This window comes from Crocodylus siamensis, chromosome 14, assembly GCF_052110815.1.
Source record: "Crocodylus siamensis isolate JL-2025a chromosome 14, ASM5211081v1, whole genome shotgun sequence".
Taxonomy (NCBI): domain Eukaryota; kingdom Metazoa; phylum Chordata; order Crocodylia; family Crocodylidae; genus Crocodylus; species Crocodylus siamensis.
The window spans coordinates 8,074,848-8,094,252 of NC_143408.1; the positions used below are offsets into that span (position 1 = coordinate 8,074,848).

Genomic DNA, 19,405 nt, shown 5'->3' on the forward strand with positions numbered 1-19,405 from the left:
TCAGGCAGAGCTTTATAAGACGTAAGGGCTACGCTGCTCCCAGTACCAGCACCCTCTTTGGTACTGAAGTAATACAGCCTACAGAGCAATGTGTTATAGGGTCTAGTACCAGAGTTACCACAAAATCCCTTCCTATCAGGTTTGCACATCTATCTGGGGTAGAGTCCTCTGCACCAGCCTTCCTGCATTGGGAAGGTGTTTCTGATAAGATTGCTCCTGTGTAGTACTGCTGATGAGCCCCCTCTGATCCTAAATAATTCCAGGGTGACTTTGTACTCTTATGTGGCTCTACAGAAACCACTTGAGACAGCTGTATTTTAGTCGCTGCTTGCTGAGTGAGTGTTATATCCAAACTCGTGATCATCTCGACCACCAGCAAGGAGATACACTTTGTAAAACATTCTCATTTGCTCATGGTTTTGTTTTTTTTAATCAAACTTAGAAATGTTTGAATTAAAAAAATTGGTAAAAACTTCAGCTTTAGTCACAAAGGAAAAGCTAAATCACTTTAGCTGGTTCCTGAATCTCTTTCAGCTTCTCCTCCTACAAACTTACTGGAACTAGCAGTAATAACAGAGCAAGACCTTTCCTAAGTACCAGCCAGAATAAAACATTAAATATCAAACTGGAAAGAAAAAAAAAAATCCCTGGAGAAAATGCGTTTAGGATAATAGCTCTCCACTTCTATGCAGCATCAAGGTCGAGTTCCAAAATTCATGGATCTTAAATATAACAATCCTCTCCCGCGGAGAAACAAGTACAGATAAACACACAAATATCCGTCCCTGCTTAATGCAGCTACTGGCTGCCTCTGTCAGTTTTTTGTCATTTAGGCTGGACGACCTGAACCCATTATGCCTGGGCCTCTGGCTTCCTGCCCTTTGGACTGTGTGCAATATATGCACCTCACATCCTTCCTCAATCTCCCAGCTGCTGAAGGACATTTCAACCAATAAAAGAGCTTTATTCTTTTTTAAAGCCGTAACAACCGACTGCCTCCAAATAACCTGTTACACTGACATGGGCAGAGGAAGCAATGAAGGGATAAACAGGGCTACTGTGGAGGAACTGGGATGGATTTACACCAACGTAGCACAGGGCGTGACAGGCCTGAGGAGGTGGCAGGCGCCAGTGCAGCCCCTCAAGGTGGATGTCCTGCGCTTGGGTACATCCAACATAGCGCAGGGCATGACAGGCCTGGGGAGGTGGCTCTCCTGAGCTCACGTACATCCAATGTAGCGCAGGGTGCGACAGGCCCCAGGAGGCGGCAGACACCCGTGCATCCCAATAGAAGTGTGAGCTGAAGTCGCGTACATCCGACGTAGCGCAGAGTGTGATGGGTCCGGGGAGGTGGCAGGCATCGGTGCATCCCAAGAGGTGGCCGTTCTGTGCTCATGTACATCCGACGTAGCGCAGAGCGTGACAGGCCCGGGGAGGTGGCAGGCACCCATGTATCCCGATAGATGCGTGAGCTGAGCTTGCGTACATCCGACGTAGCGCAGAGCGTGACAGGCCCGGGGAGGTGGCAGGCACCCATGTATCCCGATAGATGCGTGAGCTGAGCTTGCGTACATCCGACGTAGCGCAGAGCGTGACAGGCCCGGGGAGGTGGCAGGCACCCATGTATCCCGATAGATGCGTGAGCTGAGCTTGCGTACATCCGACGTAGCGCAGAGCGTGACAGGCCCGGGGAGGTGGCAGGCACCCATGTATCCCGATAGATGCGTGAGCTGAGCTTGCGTACATCCGACGTAGCACAGAGCGTGACAGGCCCAGGGAGGTGGCAGGCATCGGTGCACCCCAAGAGGTGGCCGTCCTGCGCTCATGTACATCCGACGTAGCGCAGTGTGACAGGCCTGGGGAGGTGGCAGGCATCGGTGCACCCCAAGAGGTGGCCGTCCTGCGCTCACGTACATCCCACCTAGCGCGTGGCGTGGCAGGCCCGGGTGCAGCCGTCCTGCGCTCGCGCGGGGCACGGACATGGGCCTTCTTGAAGGAGAAACTAGGCTGTGCGCTGGTCCAAAAAAAAGCGCGAGTTGCCCCGGCGCCTGCCAAGCGAGACTCGCTCTTGCTGCGGATATTACTGACGCAAACGGGGTGCATTTCAGACGCGTGTGTGTGAGAGCGCGAGATTGGGATCCCCCGCCCTCACAGCACCCCCGCCGCTGGTGTGTCCAGGCTGAGGCGCACCGGGCTGGGGGGCCCCGGGGGCAGCAGGCCCAGGAGAGGCGGCTCCATGCGTCGCGGGCGGGGCGGGGCCTGGCGCTGCGGGGCCGGGGCTGCAGGGGGCGCCGGCGGGCGGGGCGGGGCGGGGGCCACGCGGGCCCGCGGCGCAGTCCGTCCGTCCGTCAGTCAGCCGGGGCGGGCGCGCGGGAAGATGCCGAAGGCGGCGCTGGCGGGCCCGCGGCGCCCGGCGCTGGGGTGAGGCGCGGGGACTATATGGCGGGGCGGAGGGATCGCGGGGCCGGAAGCGGCGGCGGGAGGGTGGCGCGGCGCGGCCGGGAAGAGCCGCGGCGGGCGGAGCGCGGGGAAGAGCCGGGAGCGGCGGCGGGGCCGGAGCGGGGCCGGGCCGCGCCGCGCCGCGGGGATGGAGCGGAAGAGGTGGGAGTGCTCAGCCCTGCCGCAGGGATGGAAAAGGGAAGAAGTGACCAGAAAGTCGGGGCTGTCCGCCGGCAAGAGTGATGTCTATTACTATAGGTGAATGCGGGGGGCGGCCGCGGGGCGGGGGGCGGCTCCTGGGGCCCCGCGCCAGGCCCCGCCGCCGCCGCCCGCCTCAGGAATAGACATCACGGGCGGGCGCGGGGCTGTCCGCCGTGCGCCGGGGGCCCGCGGGGCTGCGGGGGCGACCTGCGGGGGCGGGGGACGGACGCCCTCGCCCTCCCCCTCCTGGGTGAGGCGAGAAACGCGCTGGAGGATCCCAGCGCGGGAAGAGACCTCGCATGCGGGCCGCCCCCTCCCCCAGACAAGGGTCCGACAAACCGACCGCCAGCTCTCTGGCTTCGCCGCCTCCCCCGCCAGCAGCCCGGGATCGCAGCCCTGCGCCCGCGGGGAGGACGCTGCCCACGATGGTCGTCGCTCGATGGGACCGGGTGGTGCGGGGGGCTGCCCCCAGCGACAGGCTGCCTGGTCGAGATGGATTTGTCTTTGCAGGGGGCAGGGGAGCGTGCACGTGCACGCGCGCGTGCATAACTTTTAATATCTCTGCTGTTCTGCCCCACGTTCCTCCGGCTGTGTTTAGGGTCAGTTTCTAGCAGCAATGGTTGTGGACAGAGTGCTGAAAACACCCGCCAACTCAGCTCGTGGGGGAGCTGCCCGATCCTTGTTGTGGCGTGCAGCCCCAGCCCCCTTCCCTGTCCTCCGCCCCAGGTGCATGTGCCGAGCAAAATGCCTTTGCGTGCCGCCTGTGCCGGGGGTTGCTTATCCCTGTTCTGCTGTATCCATACAGTTGGAGTCATTTTCCATGAATTTTCACCTTGATCCATCATCAGAAGCTTGGCTTCATTTTCAAAATGATGGCTGCGATGAGAACCTTTTTCAGACTTATAAATTGATGCTTCTTCAGTCATTAAAAACATCGGCCCTTCTGTTGCTGCCCCTGCTTTCTGCAAAAACAAAAGACCCTTTCTGGAGGCCAGAGGAGGTGCAGCTTTGTCTTTGCAAAGGTGCCAGGTAGATCCAGGAATGTCAAATTCATGACATGGTTAGAATAACTTTTTTTTTTTTTATTGTGGTCCTGGGTCCAGGACATTTAATAGATTTCATAGACAGGGCTGGAAGGGACTTCGGCAGATCATCGAGTCCAGCCCCCTGCCCAAAGGGCAGGAAATCAGCTGGGGTCATAGGATCCCAGCGAGATAAGCATCCAATTTACTCTTGAAGGTGTTCAGTGTAGGTGCTTGAACCACCCCCGATGGCAGGCTGCTCCAGACCTTGGAGGCTCGGACAGTAAAGAAATTCTTCCTTATGTCCAGCCTGAAATGGTCTTGCAGGAGTTTTTAACTGGTCGACCTTATCATCCCTTGGGGGGCTCTGGTGAGCAAACGTTCTCCCAGATCCTGGTGGTCACCCCTGATAAACTTATAGGTGGCCATCAGATCACCCCTGAGCCTGCGCTTTTCCAGGCTAAAGAGCCTCACATGTTCTTATCATTGCCATGGATGGATTTCTTCTTTCATAAAGACTGAAGGTGTGTTGGGGGCTAATGCATTAACTTAACTTGTAGTTTGTCATTGTTCCAGTCTGCTTTACTGAATGGGAAAGGTGTGTGCACATAGCTTTTAATACCTCTGCTGTCCTGCCCCATGCTTAGCGGGCTGTTTTTAGGGTCAGTTTCTAGTGTATCCATACAGTTGCAGTAATTTTACATTAATTTTCATGAACGCATGACATTTCTGGGGAGAAAAAGCCTTTTGGTGAGCTATCACTTGGGTTAATAACACCCATCTGTGACAAAGGAGGTGGTAGTTGACACTTCTCCAAAGCCTTGTGGAAGATTCCTTTTATAATCAGAAGGACTAAAAACTTCTCATTGCATGAAAGTGCATGCGCCTTCTGTCAAATACAGATCTGCTGTGGGAGATCAAATGCATTAGGCCAGGTTCAGGTTTTGGGTTAGATGTCTTACACCCCTTTAATCAGGGGTTGATAGATAATTACTAGAGCTGTGCGAAGCTTCAGGTGGTGATTCAATTCAGGCTTGGCCCAATTCAGTGGACGAAAATCGGAATCGAATCAGGGGAACCAGTTTAGTGGTCCGAATCGATTCAAAGCTCTCTGAAGCTTCAGAAAAGATTTGGAGAGCTTTGATGATTCGGGCAGTCCCGAGCTGGTAAGTACTAGGGGGTGGGGGAGGGACCATGGGGGGACCCCTGGCACCCCCAGCCCCCCTGACCCCTGCCCGCCCACTACTCCAGCCCCCCATGGCTGCTCCCACCCACCCCACCTCCCAGTACTTTAAAGAAAAGCCCCAGAACTCACGGGGTGCTGCCGCGCGGGGGGCAATCTCCACTGCCCCATGCTGCATGGGGGGCTCTGGACAAGCCCCCTTGACACCCCCCGTCGTGCTGCCCTGCTTGCAGGGGCTCTGAGCCTTTAAGAAAAAGAAAAAGCTGAGAAAAGCCCTGGGACTTGCCACTCCTGGTGCAGCCTCAGGGCTTTGGGGGCTCCTGCAGAGCCCCCACATGGTGCAGGGCAGTGGGGATCGCCCCCGCCGGCAGCAGCGGTGAGTCCTGGGGTTTCTTCAGGTTCCTTTTTTTCTTAAAAGGCTGGAGCTGGCGGGAGGGGGGTGGGCTCATGTAGAGCCCCCCATACAGTAGGGGGCAGCAGGGATGCTCCCTGCTCAGCAGCACCTGCAGAGCTGGGGCATTTTTTCCCCCAAATACTGGGAGCTGGGGCTGGCAGGGCGGCCACTGCCAGGCTAGGAGAGGGGCAGGGGATGAGCCTGGTCTGGCTGATTCAGAGATTTGGAAGCAGCCGAATCTCCAAATCAGATCTGGCCCAATCAAATCGGGACAGTGATTCAAATCACCAAATCAAATCACCATCCTCCAAATCGGCTGAATCCGAAGTGAATACTAGCCGCTTTGCACAGGCCTAATAATTATACTGTCTCCCAAGCATAGTTTATAGGCAGGACCCTGGTAGCAATCCCTTGCTTTTCAGCAGCTGGTTGTGTGAGAGCTGGGTTTCCCAGCAGGATGCTCACTTAGAACTTACAAATCTCATGGCAGATGCTTAGGACTTTTGGTTTTCTTGTGGAGGAGCAGGGAACAGAAATTTGCTTGCATGCTCTTTCAGCCTCCTGCCTGCAGTTACAGAAATCTGCTACTTGGATCTTCCTCTTCCTGGGGTCAATCTTGAATTTTGTCAAGTGAGAGATTCTCCAGAAACATCTATTTTGCAAGAGATTTGGTTAAAAAGGTGTTCCCTAAACAGATCTTTGGCCCTCTCAACCTTCACAACTAATTTTCTTGTGGATTTCTGGTTCAAGATTATGTAGCCAGCATTAGTAGTGAAAACAAACAAAAGCACCTGCCCTAAGTCTATTGGGCAAAGTGATTTTTCTTAAAATTATTCTGGGGAATGTTTCTCTAGACAAAATCCCTGGTATCTCTTTGACTGCCTGAGTTCCCAAGGTGAAGCTTTTAGAGCATAAATGAACACTGTATCTGGACTAATCTACTTCAGCTCACTACCCTGCTACAGCTGTGCCCCTTGTCAGTTTGTTATATTTATTGTTTAATCTTCCTGTAGGCTAGTAGATTTTTTTTTTTTTGGTAACTTTTTTTTTCAGCTTTCCTACACATAAATGTGCCTGAAGAGTTTTTTTTTGAATTTGGGGGTCCTCACTACAATAGGACATCTGTTAAAATGAGGCCTGTTACTGTAGAGAGAAGAGTGTAGTCACTGCATGTTGCTGCTACCAGAATTGATGGGAGTTTACTGCAGCTGAATATTCAGTAGGACAGATGCCCTGGCATGTTATAATACAGAATGATGCATTTATAAGAGGTTGAGTGAGCAGGGGGCTCCAGTGCACAGAGCAGATGGGGTGGTATGTGACTGTTATCCATAGTGAGGCGGCGTGAGTGGTGCCCATTACTATAGGTCAGATTTCTGGAGGGCTTGTGCATGGGAGGGGTGTGTGTGTGTGTGTGTGTGTGTGACTTCTGCTGAGTTACTAGTAATTTGCAATGAAAGGGAAACACTGAGGGAGCTTGAGGACTAGGAGGATTTCATAGACATTAGGGCTGGAAGGGACCTTGGAAGATCATGGAGTCCAGCCCCCTGCCCAAAGGGCAGGAAGTCAGCTGGGGTCATAGGATCCCAGCAAGATAAGCATCCAGTTTGCTCTTGAAGGTGTTCAATGTAGGTGCTTGAACCACCACCGGTGGCAGGCTATTCCAGACTTTGGGGGGGTCGGACAATAAAGAAATTCTTCCTTATGTCCAGCCTGAAACTGTCTTGTAGTAATTTGTGACCATTCAACCTCGTCATCCCTTGGGGCGCTCTGGTGAACAAACGTTCCCCCAGATCCTGGTGGTCACCCCTGATAAACTTATAGGTGGCCATCAGATCACCCCTGAGCCTGCGCTTTTCCAGGCTAAAGAGCCCCATAGCTCTAGCCTGTCGTCGTAAGGTCTGTTTTCCAGACCTTTGATCATGCACATGGCTCTTCTCTTGACTCTCTCAAGCTTCTCCACAACCTTTTTGAATTGTGGAGCCCAAAACTGGATGCAGTACTCCAGCTGTGGCCTCACCAAGGCTGAGTACAAGGGGAGAGTGATGTCCAGGCATTTGCTTGAGATGCATCTATGGATGCAAGCCAGCATTTTGGTCACTTTACTAGCCACAGCATCTCATTGCAGGCTCATGTTCATCTTGTGGTCAATGATGACCCCCAAGTCTCTTTCTTCCGTAGTGCTAGTCAGCGTAGCACTGCCGAGCCTATAAGGATGCTGCAGGTTTTTCCTCCCAAGGTGGAGAACCTTGCATTTTTCAGTGTTAAGCACCATCAGGTTCTCATCCGCCCATTTGCTGAGCCTGTCCAGGTCAGCCTGGTGCACCTGCCTGTCTTCTGGCATGGATGCTTTGCCCCAAAGTTTGGTGTCATTGGCGAACTTGGCCAGTCCGCTCCTGACTCCAGTGTCCACATCATTAATGAAGATGTTGAACAATATGGGTCCAAGGACAGAGCCTTGGGGGACCCCACTGGTCACCAGGCACCATGATGAGTGACTGCCATCAGTTACTACCCTCTGGGTCCGACCATGGAGCCAGTTTCCCAGCCAGTGGATCGTGGTGGACCCAAGGTGACAATTGGCCAATTTTGCCAAGAGGTGATCATGGGATACCAGATCGAAGGCTTTTTTGAAGTCAGGGTATATGACATCAATCTCTTCTCCCTTGTCCAGGTGATGGGTCACTTGGTTGTAGAAGGAAATGAGATTGGTCAAGCAAGACCTACCTGCAACAAACCCATGCTGGCTATCCCTTAGGATGTTAGCATCAGCCAGTCCATTAAGGATGGCCTCTTTAATGAACTTTTCTAAGATCTTCCCTGGGATAGAGGTCAGGCTGATGGGCCTATTGTTAGCCGGATCCACTTTCCTCCCTTTCTTGAAGATAGGCACCACATTGGCCTTCTTCCAGTCTTCGGGCAGTATACCAGAGCACCAGGAGCTCTCAAAGATCCATGCCAGAGGCTGGGCTATGATGCTCACCAGCTCCTTGAGTACCCTGGGGTGCAGATTGTCAGGGCCGGCTGACTTGAAGGTATCCAGCCTCTCAAGGTGTTCCTTCACGAGGTCAGCATTAATGGAGGGCAGGGGATCTCCTTCACCCGAATCGCCCTGTCCCGGAGCAGGCATGGGCATCTCATGGGATTGATGAAAGACTGATGCAAAGTACCCATTTAATAGATTGGCTTTTTCCTGGGTGTCAGTTGCCCCATGTGGTTCAGCAGGGGTCCAGTGTTGCCCTTGCTTTTCCTCCGGCTCCCCACATATCTGAAAAAGAACTTTTTATTGTCCTTGATGCTCAAAGCTAGTTGGAGTTCAGTTTCAGCCTTGCCTTTCCTGGTTTGCTCCCTGCAGGACTGGACCAGTGCAGAATAATCCTCCTTGGAAGTGAATCCCCTCCTCCATCCTTTGTAGGCTTTCCTTTTTAGCCTCAGGAGCTCTGCTAAGTCCCTGGAGAGCCAGGGGGGCTGCTGTGCCCCCTTCCTGCCTTTCCTCCCAGATGGAATAGACTTAGCTTGTGCATTGAGGATCGCTCCATTGAGGAGCAACCACTCTTCTTGAACTCCCCTGTCCCTAGGATCGTGGTCCCTTAGGTCCTCACTGACAAGCCTCCTGAGCTTGTCAAAGTCAGCTTTCCTGAAGTCAAGGACTTCCGTGTTGCTGACTGACTTGTCAGCTTTACGGCGGATTGTGAAGGTGATCAGCTCGTGGTTGCTGTCACCCAGCTTCCCATCCATCACTAGGTCGCCAATTAGGTCATCCCCAGTAGCCAGTACCCGGTTGAGCAGCGCTTTACCTCTCGTTGGCCCATAGACTTCTTGAGTCAGGTAGAGGTCATCCACGCACGAGAGGGAGCTTTGCAACCCCTCAGATTTTGCTGAGGAGTTGTAGAAAGCATGGCTGGAAGGGAGTATCTACTGCACCCATTTATGTCTGTATTAATGTTTCTTATCCCTGGCCTGCAGGTCAGATCTGGCCCTTAGCGTTGCCGTCCAGCTTGTGGGGCTCTCCGCGGGTCCAAAAGTTTGGTGGTAGGGAAGGGGTGGCACCACTTCCCTGCTGCCAAATTTCCAGACCTGTGCAGAGCCCTGCAAACTGCACAGCGTGGCCCTGTATGCCATATCAGGTGTGCAGGGTAGCATGGGGTCCTGGCATGTTGGGATGGCATGGGACCCCAGGGATTGGTCCTAGCACAGGGGGCCAGATGGGGGCTGTGTCGGACTTGATCCCAGTGGGCAGAGGCAGAACCGGGGGGTACCCAATTCTGGTGTGTGTGGGCAGCCCCATGGCAATCATCTGGCCCATGGGACCAAAAATTTGAGCGTCGCTGCGCCACTGCTATAGACATGTGCCATGAAGTGGTGGAATGTGGGAAATACGAGTACACACTGCAAGGTGAGTCATGTATAACTGAAATGTCTTCAAATAGGGACATGCTAGAGATCACAAGACTCTGAACAGCTGCTTTGGTAAGAGTGGTTGTACTGTTATAGATGAGAATATACTAGCAAGTAATGGGGAGCTTGAGGCAGGTAACTCCTACTCTAGCAAGTCGAGTTGTAACTTAGCACTCCCAGCTGAGAACTGGCAGCGAGAAACGAAGACTGGAACCATAAATGTTCAAGTCACTGAGTGTATAGTTTCAGGATAAGGAGTCTAATGCAGCAAGAGGAAGAAAGGCACACTGTGTAGTGAAACACGTGCAAAGCAAAAAGCATTGTTTGCATTTCCTTTCTTTTAGGACGGGGAAGTGAGATTTTAGGCAGATGAGTCTGTTTACTATCTCCCATAGCCTTAAAAGGCGGGTAGGAGGTCTGTCCACCTTTCTCCTTTGCATTTCAAGTTCTATGAATTGTGTAGGCTAAATGGGGAGAGGAGGAGACTTGTTTAGTTGGAAGGGGGAGGGGAATGGGCTGCAGTCGATCCTCTTGCTAAGACTATGAGGAGAATGAAACAAAGGGTGAGCTGCACATGTAGAGCAGGCACCTGGCATGTGCTGACTGTTGAATAGCCCTAGCTGCATTCATCTTAATCTGCACCTAAAAAGTCTGTGAAAGGCAACTAAGATGTTCTGTTTCTGAAAAAGTACTGTCCTTCATTTCTGTTTGTGCCTGTTTTGTTAATGCTGAAACAAGCCCTGGAAGTAGATAATGCAATATACCTTTTGATGGACAAGCATGTAAAATCACTTGTCACTTTGCAGTTGCTTTGCTTTTTAGTAACTGGTGAAGTGCAAAAGACCCATTTACTAATGCAATGTCACACTAGCACTGCAAGTTACTTGCTGATATTTTTCCTTATTCAGGAACAGATGTCTAAGCGTCTAAAACTTTGCATCACAAATTGTGCATGATTGTAATTCCTTTCCTTGGGATAGTTCAGATTCTTTACTTAAAAAAATCGGTGCATAGAGAGTTGAAATTGTAGGTGATCGGCAAGGGGAGAGGGTGTGGGGGGGTTCTTTTTTGGCTTCTTTGTAAAATGTAAAGGCAACACACGAGCTCTTTTCTATAGATTTCTCAGACGTGGGATTACCTCCTACTCTCCCGAGTCTCATGCCTCCAGAACAAGGCATGTGTAAACCTCCAGAAAACTTCCCTAGCTCTGCACCATTTTTGACTGTCTGAGGTACCTGTAGGATGTTTTAATCCTGTTGCACTGGAAATGCTCCTCTGCCCCAGAACACTCCACCCAGTTTCTTTCTGGTTGTGGTTACTTAGTGAGCTTTCTGCTGGTTTTCAATTGTTCTGCCTTTGGTCTGATCAGCCAGTGCTTTTGAAGCAAGACACTACATGGTATCACTTTTCATGTTCAAGGTATATAGTTGTGGAATAAAGTATACTTTCCCAGCACTAAAATGCCTTTTTTTCCTTAGCACTTTGGCCAGACCTAATGTCTTCATCTTTCCTTGAAGCCTTGGCAGTGAGGGTTTTCCAGGGGTACTTTAGGTTAGCTTTTAAAGGTGACTTTCTGGTGCAAGTAGCCCTTGCCCATCTGTTTAGGTTTGGTTTATGAGTGGTTACCATCTCTGTTAGGTATTGTGTGGTAGATACAGGGTACCGTTCAGCTCCTTGATTGACTTTTGGGATCTTCAGTCATTCGAGTGAATGGATGCATTTAGTCAATCAGGTACTCTGACTAGCTTTTGGATTTTTGTTTTTTGATCCTTTGATCTGTCCTATCTCAGCTTGTGATAGCACCAAATGAAGCTCTGGCCTGTCATGATGCGACAGGCTTCAGCCATATGCTGAGGCATAGAGTAATGTTTTTCCAAAAGTGACAGGAAGAGACTGTCACGTTCTCTGACGGCTTATGCCAGCATGACGTCTGCTTTCCAGAAGTCTGAGGCTTGCAGTGCTACGATCTGTGCAGTGGACCAGTCTTTAAGATCCTGAAATGCCCCTGACAAGGCCAGTTCTTCAGGCCCACTGACTTCTTACTTTTGTAGTATGGTGGCATCAATACAACAAAGCTGAAGTCCCTTCTTGAGAAGTTGCTGTGCCTGCAAGCAAGACTTGTAGATCTGAACCTTTGTGTTCAAAGTGATCTTCTGTAATATTTGTGGTATTTCTGGACCTAAGGTCTGTGCAACACCAGCTACTGTTCCTGCTCTGTGACAGAAACAGAGGGCCTTGCTGCCTCACTTTTATTTTGGAGGCCTTTGGGCAGAAGAAAATTGGATGAATTATTGTCTGTTTTTCCAGACTAGTAGCTCAAAAGCTTGTAAGAGAGACATAGGAACTGGGAGTATGTGAGCTTAATGTGAGGCAGTTTGTTTCTTTGGTTTTGCCTGTGCGAATAAGGTGCTGCTTATTTGACGCGGTTTTTTTTTTTCAATTCTATTTGAAACAATCTGGTTTTGAGCCTGGTTTTGAGATACTGGAAGCAGAAGCAAAGCCAGAGATTTTACACAGATTGAAAATTCTCCCTTTTTCCTTCACTAAGGACATCTGACACTGCTCCAAGAGTCTGCGGGTCAGACTTTGGTGGCATTTGCACTGGGCCAGAGGACTCCTCTTGGATTCTTGATTTCATGCATCTTTTGAGAGACTTTTAGAGACTGCCGTTACTGGTGCTTTAACTCATGCTGGCCCTGCCTCTCCAGGAGTTTCAAAGGGTAGGTCTTTTTTGATCCTCTCTGGTTGGTTCTAACATTCTGGTTTCCTTTTTGCTCATTGCCTTACACTTTTGGAGTCTATGGTCTAAAGCAGTAGTTCTCAACCAGGGTGCCATGGCATGCTGGGGTGCCATGCGATCCTTTTAAGGGTGGTAGGGAATATTAGCACTTTTAGGTATAGACACACCTACACACGAGTAATATAATAAAGCTAGAGATTTCAAATTAGGAACCCATAGTACCAAAAAGATTCTGACTTCTTGCGGTCTTTCCGAGTTCTTTCCAACAGAAAATTGCTCTAATATTTATTTGTAGTTTAAAAATGAGTTGGGTCTGAGGGCTGTCTTGAATCTAAAAAGGCTGAGAATCACAGGTTGGCTGCTCTGTTATTGCTACTGTTTCTAGCTGTCCGAGTACGTGTGATTTCCTGTACAAGTTTCTCTTGGTTTGCTTTTTCTTAAAATGAGTAAGGACACTAATTGTCCAGCAAGAAGCGGTTTGTTCCCTTTGGTTGTCCTGAAAGAAAACTCAAGAGAAGATATTGGTAAACAGAAAGTGCCTTTCCAATGTGAAGATGATCCTGCAATAAAAGTGTTTCATTCATACATTGCTTAATGAGTTAGTAATACCCACTTTATCCACTCTTGACAATTACAGATTATTTCAGGAGAGATGTTTTTGCCATTGAGCAGAAATTTTGAAGATGCCAATATCTGCAGAAGAAAGTACCAGTTTATCACTGTATCAGATTATCAAAGTTTGAGCCTCTTTATGGTTATATATGAGAACAGAAAAGAAAAATAATTCGTTAGTGATTTTTTTTTTTTTTAAATGTTCTCAAGTTGTAACTTAGATCATCTTTTGTTCCTTCTAGAGTCAGAAAAGCAGATGACTTGTTTCAGGTGTCTCCCGTGAATGTGAGCCTCTAGCAGCTTCCAGTACTGTCTTTGTTAGTTTCTCTAGGATCGAACAGGTACAAGTAACCAGATAATGTGTCCAAGGCAGGGCTGGACAGCTTGGGAGTGGGTGGGGCCTGCACGCGGCATCTACAAGTCCACCACGCGGGCTGCATGCTGTGGGGGCAGCTTCTTCCCTTCCTCACCCCTGCTCCCCTGTCCCCTTGCCACGCAGCCTACGCACACAGGCACAAGCTGTTTCTTCCCCCACTCCTCCCTGCAGTGTGCACGGTGGCATGCAGACCCTGGGCCCTCCTTGCTATGCGGTACTGGGAGAGGCAGTTGCTGGGCCTACAAAGCACATGCTAACTTCACAGGCTGACAGTTGGGCAGCCCTAGTCTAGCAGCACGTTCCACGGAGTAACTTCTCCACATTGAGAAAATGTGTTTAACCTCACTAAGGTTACCTTTACTATGATTTCAGTGATCTCTGAAATAAAGAGGTTGGGTGTTGTGTCCATTCCATTTTACATAGTAGATGTCATGTCTACACCTTAAAAGTCCTTTCTTTAAAAGAAAAAAAGGATTCTTGATTAAAAAACAAAAAGTAAGAAAGCAAAAACCTAACATTTTTTTAGACCAGTTTTTCTTAGTATGGCGTAAAGGATCATTAATTGCCAACTAGCCTGATTGATCGATTATCAATGTGTATCATCACAATTCATATACGGCATAACCTCATAAATCTGGATATAAAAAATCCGGAGTTCTCGAAAATCCGGCACTTTTAAAAAATACACTATGTCAGATGTGGAGGCAGAATCTTGCATGTGGCAGTTGCCATCACCATCTACCACCCTGAGCTGTTGCTCTGCATGCAGCCGCTGCTCTGGGACTGGCAGCTGCTGCCCCCCTTCTCCCCCCAGATGTGGAGGGGGAAACTCGCACGCAGCAGCTGTTGCTGCCACCGACCACCCCACTCCGCATGCGAGTGCTGCTCCGGGACCAGCCACCTCTTCGGTTTCAAAAACCTGGAATTTTCAAATTTCTGGCAGGTGCTCAGTCCCAAGCATGCTGGGTTTATGAGGTTATACTGTACTGTATTGTGTCTTGTCCATAAGGAGATGCTCTGGAAAGTTAATCCAAATTGATTTTTAAAGTGGATTAGTTGGGAAGCATGTGGCGAGGGGCTCCCCAGTTACGGAGCTTGATCTATTTAGAGCAGGGGTAGCCAACCTGCAGCATGTATGCCACAAGTGGCACAAGTAGTCTCTATGTATGGCATGCATCAGATAAAGTATATAGCAGAAAGCAAATTGTATAGGGAAAGAGGATTGGAGTGGCACTTGGGGAGGATGTAGGGCTAATTTGTGGCATGCCTGCCAAAAAGGTTGGCCTCCCTGCTCTAGGGTATTTATTTCATCTGCTGTTTTTTATGCAAATAGTTCTTTACACATGCAGGACTTTTTCAGAAGCATTTTAAAGCATGGTCCTGTTTTAATTGGACAGTTGGGCCACTTTGGTTTACATCAGGGTGCGTGACTTAGTGCCTCCTTTATTGGAACACCCGCAGTTGTAGAATTGGGACTCTGTTCCGCAAAATGTTCTTTTTGTAACTGGTGGAGAAAAATGTAATCCTAAACTGAATCAATCTGCTGCAGATTCTCGTGAGTAGATTAAGGAGTGGCAGATCCAGTCCAGATATGGATTTCTTTACCACTCAGCAGAACAAGAAGCCACCTGCCTTCACAAGATCAAGAAAAAGAATGTTAACAAGGTGCTTTCTCTATCCAATAATGTGTGCCTGTTCACCAGTCCTTCTGATGACAATGCTAATGGCCTCCTTCATTCAAACAGAGATGTGATTTTAACCTTGGGAGAAATTCTTGGTAGTTTAATGCTTCCACTCTAAGCTGTGGGCTAGATAAAATTAAAATATACATGGCCTGTGGCGGGATTGTCTGACTTCTGAGCGGCCAGGGACCGCACACTCCCAACCCTCCCCACCCAGGTCAGATGCCATGCTGTACCATGTGGGTCCTCCCCTCCCTGCCCTAGCCATGATGCACAGTATGTTCCTCTGGCATTCCCACACACTGTGCTGCATGCTTCCACCAGCCATGCTGTGCAAGCACTCTTGTGCCACACAGGAGTTCCAGGTTCCTGGATCCCCCCCAAGTACACTTGTCCTGGGCTCCTTCATCCCCTTGAGCTGCCCTGCCCCATCCCCTTTAAGTGGGAGCAGGCAGTGAAAGCTGGAGGAGGTGGGGAGCCTGGAGACTCTGGTAACAGTGGCAGCAGCTAGAGTGAGGGAGGGATCGGTGCCTGGACTAGAAGCCCTTGGGTTACAGATTAACCCCTTAGGGGTTACATGTGGCCTGTGGACCATTAGTTGGACTATGGAAATGTTTTCTGCTGTCTTTTGGTTCAGAGGATCGTTATCGACCCTCAGTATATCTTGTGGAGCACTATCCATTTTTATCACTAAACTCTTAAATGAAGAGCGGGGAGCTCCAGTGGGATGCCACAGTGTGATGTGCCTGTCAGCTTCTTGGAGTCTTGCTTTGTACCACTTCTACTTAAGGCCTTTTTTCTCCATGTTCAGTTCCAAATGATCAAAGTGCCTCAGTTCTCCAGAAAATACTTGTGTGACATTGGGATATAAAAGGGAACTTTAAAACATTAACTGAGTTCAGTGTAAATTGAGACTGTCCATGATGAAGTGAAGAGTGGGGAACTTAAGTCTGTGATGATTCAGTCTAGAGTAGATCAAGGGTTGAGGGCCTTGGCAGGCTAGTAAGGTGAGCTTGGCACTCTGACACGTGGGTGAAAATGTTTCTAGCATGGCTGGTCTTTCATAGAAGTGCCTGTAGGAAAAACTTGTCTGGCATTGTTCACCTGAAAAAGATGCCTATTAGCCAGTAGGGCTATGTGAAGCTTCAGGTGGTGATTCAATTTGGAGGAGATTCAGCCCGATTCGATGGCCGAATCCAAATCAAATCAGGGGACCAATTAAAAGGTCCAGATCGATTCAAAGTTCTCCAAATCTTCAGAAAAGATTCAGAGAGCTTTGATTCAGGCAGCCCCCCGTGGCTGCAGCAGGGAACTGCAGCTGACTTCAAGCTGGTAAGTACTAAGGAGGGGGGAGGGGACAATGGGGGGACCCCTGCCAGCCTCCCTTGACCCCCAGACCCCCCCACAGCTCCTCCCCCTGCCCCAGCTCCCAGCCATTTAAATGAAAGCTCTGGTGCTGCTGGGTGGGGGGGCAATCCCTGCTGCCCTCCACTGCCCCATGCTGCATGGGGAACTCTGCACAAGCCCCCCATAACCCCTGCCCCTCACTCCCTCAGCACCCCATGGGTGCCCTGCCCAGGCCAGCTCTGGCCCTTTAAGAAAAAAAAAAGAAAACCCTGGGACTCGCTGCTCCTGCAGTGGCACTGGGGCTTTGGGGGGCTTGTGCAGAACCCCCCACGTGGCGCAGGGTAGTGGGGAGGCAGTCGGGATTGCCCCTGCCAACAGGAACAGTGAGTCTGGGGAACTAGCAGCCCAGAGCTAGACGGAGAAGTATCAGTGCTGAGTAGCCCCTAGGCACAGAAAGGGTTTTTGCTTATAAACACAACAGCCATGCCCCCGCAATTAATTAAACCATGCTGGGATCATTTCAGTAACGATGGCCAGGGTGGGGGCTAAGTTGTTTTGTTTGTTTTTTCTTAAAGGACTGGAGCTGGCTTGGGTAGGGCAGCCATGGGGGGGCACTGGGGGAGTGAGGGAGGGCCTCGAGGGGCTTGTGCAGAGCCCCCCATGTAGTGGGGGACAGTGGGGATAGCTCCCCGCCTGGCAGCACCTGGTGAGTCGGGACTTTTTTTTTTTTTTTTTTTTCAAAGAGCCGGGAGCTGGGGCAGGCAGGGCAGCCATCGCTGGGCTGGGAAGGGGTGAGGAATGGCCCTGGCCTGGCTGATTCAGAGATTTGGGAGCAGCCGAATATCCAAATCAGATTTGGCTGAATTGAATCAGGGCAGTAATTCGAATCATCAAATCGAATCACTGACCCCCCAGTCGGCCGAATCCAAAGTGAATACTGGCCACTTCACACAGGCCTATTAGCCAACCAGCTTCTTGGCAGCGGTGGTTTGAGTGTAGATGTTGCTTCTCTCTGTTAGGAGTCAGGGCAGCAAGCAGGCTACTTAGCCTCCCCACTGGCCATCGTTACTGAAGTGATCCCAGCATGGTTTAATTAATTGCAGGGGCATGGCTGTTGTGTTTATAAGCAAAAACCTTTTCTGTGCCCGGGGGCTACTCAGCACTGATACCTCTCTGTCTAGCTCTGGGCTCCTCGTTCCTAATTGCCTAGCTCCTGGGCCATGCCAAAGTTGTCCCTGGTTCCTGCCCACTTACTCCAATCCAGGTCCCTCCTTCTTGACTTACTGGCTCCTGACTCCCTGGCTTATTGTTCCAGTCTGGTCCTGGCTTGTGACTGTTTTAAGCTCTGTTCCTGATGTTGTCTGCTTGTGACCCCTTGGTGTCAAGCCTGACTGCCATCATCCTGGTCACAGTACTGACCCACTTTGAGCCTTGTAATGCAGTTGGTGACACTCCATATGTGGAATAGGCCTCCATCAAGCTAGAGAACAACCTAGGATTTTGATTGCTACTGGTGTTAAAGATGCAGTGGCACCTATTGAACAAAGAAGCAGTATTGTGTGTATCTTTTGTGATCAACAGTACCACATGGAAACTGGTTTTCTTTTCAGACTTGTGTGTGCTTCTCTTCCCAGCAACTTTACACTAGTATGATTCAACTGACCTCAATTTATTGGTTTTTTGTCTTTTTCAAAAAAAAAAACTTAGAAAGTGAGGAGGATCTAGTCCACAAAGCTGAGTGCCACATTACTACTGTCAGTTCATTTGATGTATTTTATTTTATAACCCTCCCACTTCCTCCCCCCTGCCTACCCCCACTTCCCCCAAAAGCAGTTGGGCCTCTTGGCATACACTTGTTTAGCTTTCACCCATCATACAGAATCAAATATTTAAAGAGCATCTTTAATTGTTTAGCTTCTAATGCAATGTCTTCCAGGGCTTTGATCTTTGTTCCATTGTTAATTTCACCAAAAGATTTTTGTTGTTGTTGTTACTTAGTTCCCCTTTTCGGATCCTCAGCTACTGATTTCCTTGCCTCCTAACTGTTCCACAATGCTCTGTTATCATGAAGATAAATGATCAAACTGAAATCAGAAGCTTGTAATTAAATCTGAGTGTACAATTTGAGTGTTGGGGGGGAGGAGGTAGGCAGAAGATTGTAATGCCAGTCTAACATAATGTTCCCTTGAGGTGAGTTTGATGCATTATGTAACAGCTAGGAGGCAAGAAAGTCATTAGCTGACAATCTGAGAAGGGAAACAACAGTAAAGAGAGAAAATACTTTGACATACTTTAGCTTAAGCCAGTGGGTAATGAATGTTTGACACTGTCCCTTCACGGTCAAGTTCAGTTCTGGTATAAAGTGTGCTTCAGTCCTTTGCACCTGGACTAAATCTGACCTTTGATACATAGATCAGACTAATTTGTCCTGCATATAGGGCCTATCTTCCATAGTGATTGTGGGAAAGAAGGAAAACAAACCCAGCTGGCATATCCCTGCCTCAAGTATGGATAGGGGCCTTCTGAATGTTTGCTATCATTTCTTTCTTTCACAAGGGGATTGAGATCCTGGCTCTCTTTTTGTATTGAAACCAACATTGGCGTCAGCCCCAAAAGTTTAATTTCTTTCCTTGTTTCCTTTGTGTATCTCTCAGCCCAAGTGGTAAGAAGTTCCGGAGCAAGCCCCAGCTAGCCCGTTACCTGGGGAGCTCCATGGACCTGAGCACTTTTGACTTCCGCACGGGGAAAATGCTGATGAGCAAGATGAACAAGAATAGACAGCGGATGCGCTATGACTGTTCTAACCAAGCCAAAGTAAGCACATGCTGTAGTGGGAGGTTTGCCCTTTCTGTTTATTTCAGCATTAGCCATATCGCTTCTGTTCTCAGAACGATATTTCTGACATCATGCATAAGTTAGACTTTTGAATCATGCTTATAGATGGGAATTGTCTGAGGAATGGGTGCTAGATATACTCATAGGTAGATTTTAACTGCAGATATTTTCGTGAA

At 49.6% G+C, this 19,405-nt stretch overlaps 1 protein-coding gene across 7 annotated transcripts in view; it reads left to right on the forward strand.

The window, feature by feature from the left end:
• The first annotated feature begins 1,717 nt into the window (after positions 1–1,717).
• The window catches only part of MBD3 (methyl-CpG binding domain protein 3), a 31,281-nt gene continuing 13,593 nt past the window's right edge, over positions 1,718–19,405 (forward strand). Inside the window, exons 1-5 of one of the 7 annotated variants that reach the window (XM_090026787.1) lie at positions 2,300–2,421; positions 12,186–12,357; positions 13,232–13,330; positions 14,915–15,030; positions 19,049–19,208. In XM_090026787.1, coding sequence (XP_089882913.1) covers positions 14,957–15,030; positions 19,049–19,208 — 234 coding nt within the window. In that variant the 5' untranslated portion in view covers positions 2,300–2,421; positions 12,186–12,357; positions 13,232–13,330; positions 14,915–14,956. Of the gene's footprint in view, positions 2,422–2,468; positions 2,698–12,185; positions 12,358–13,231; positions 13,331–14,914; positions 15,031–19,048; positions 19,209–19,405 lie in introns of those variants that run through there. The other 6 variants (XM_090026786.1, XM_090026790.1, XM_090026788.1 and 3 more) reach the window with 6 other exon arrangements.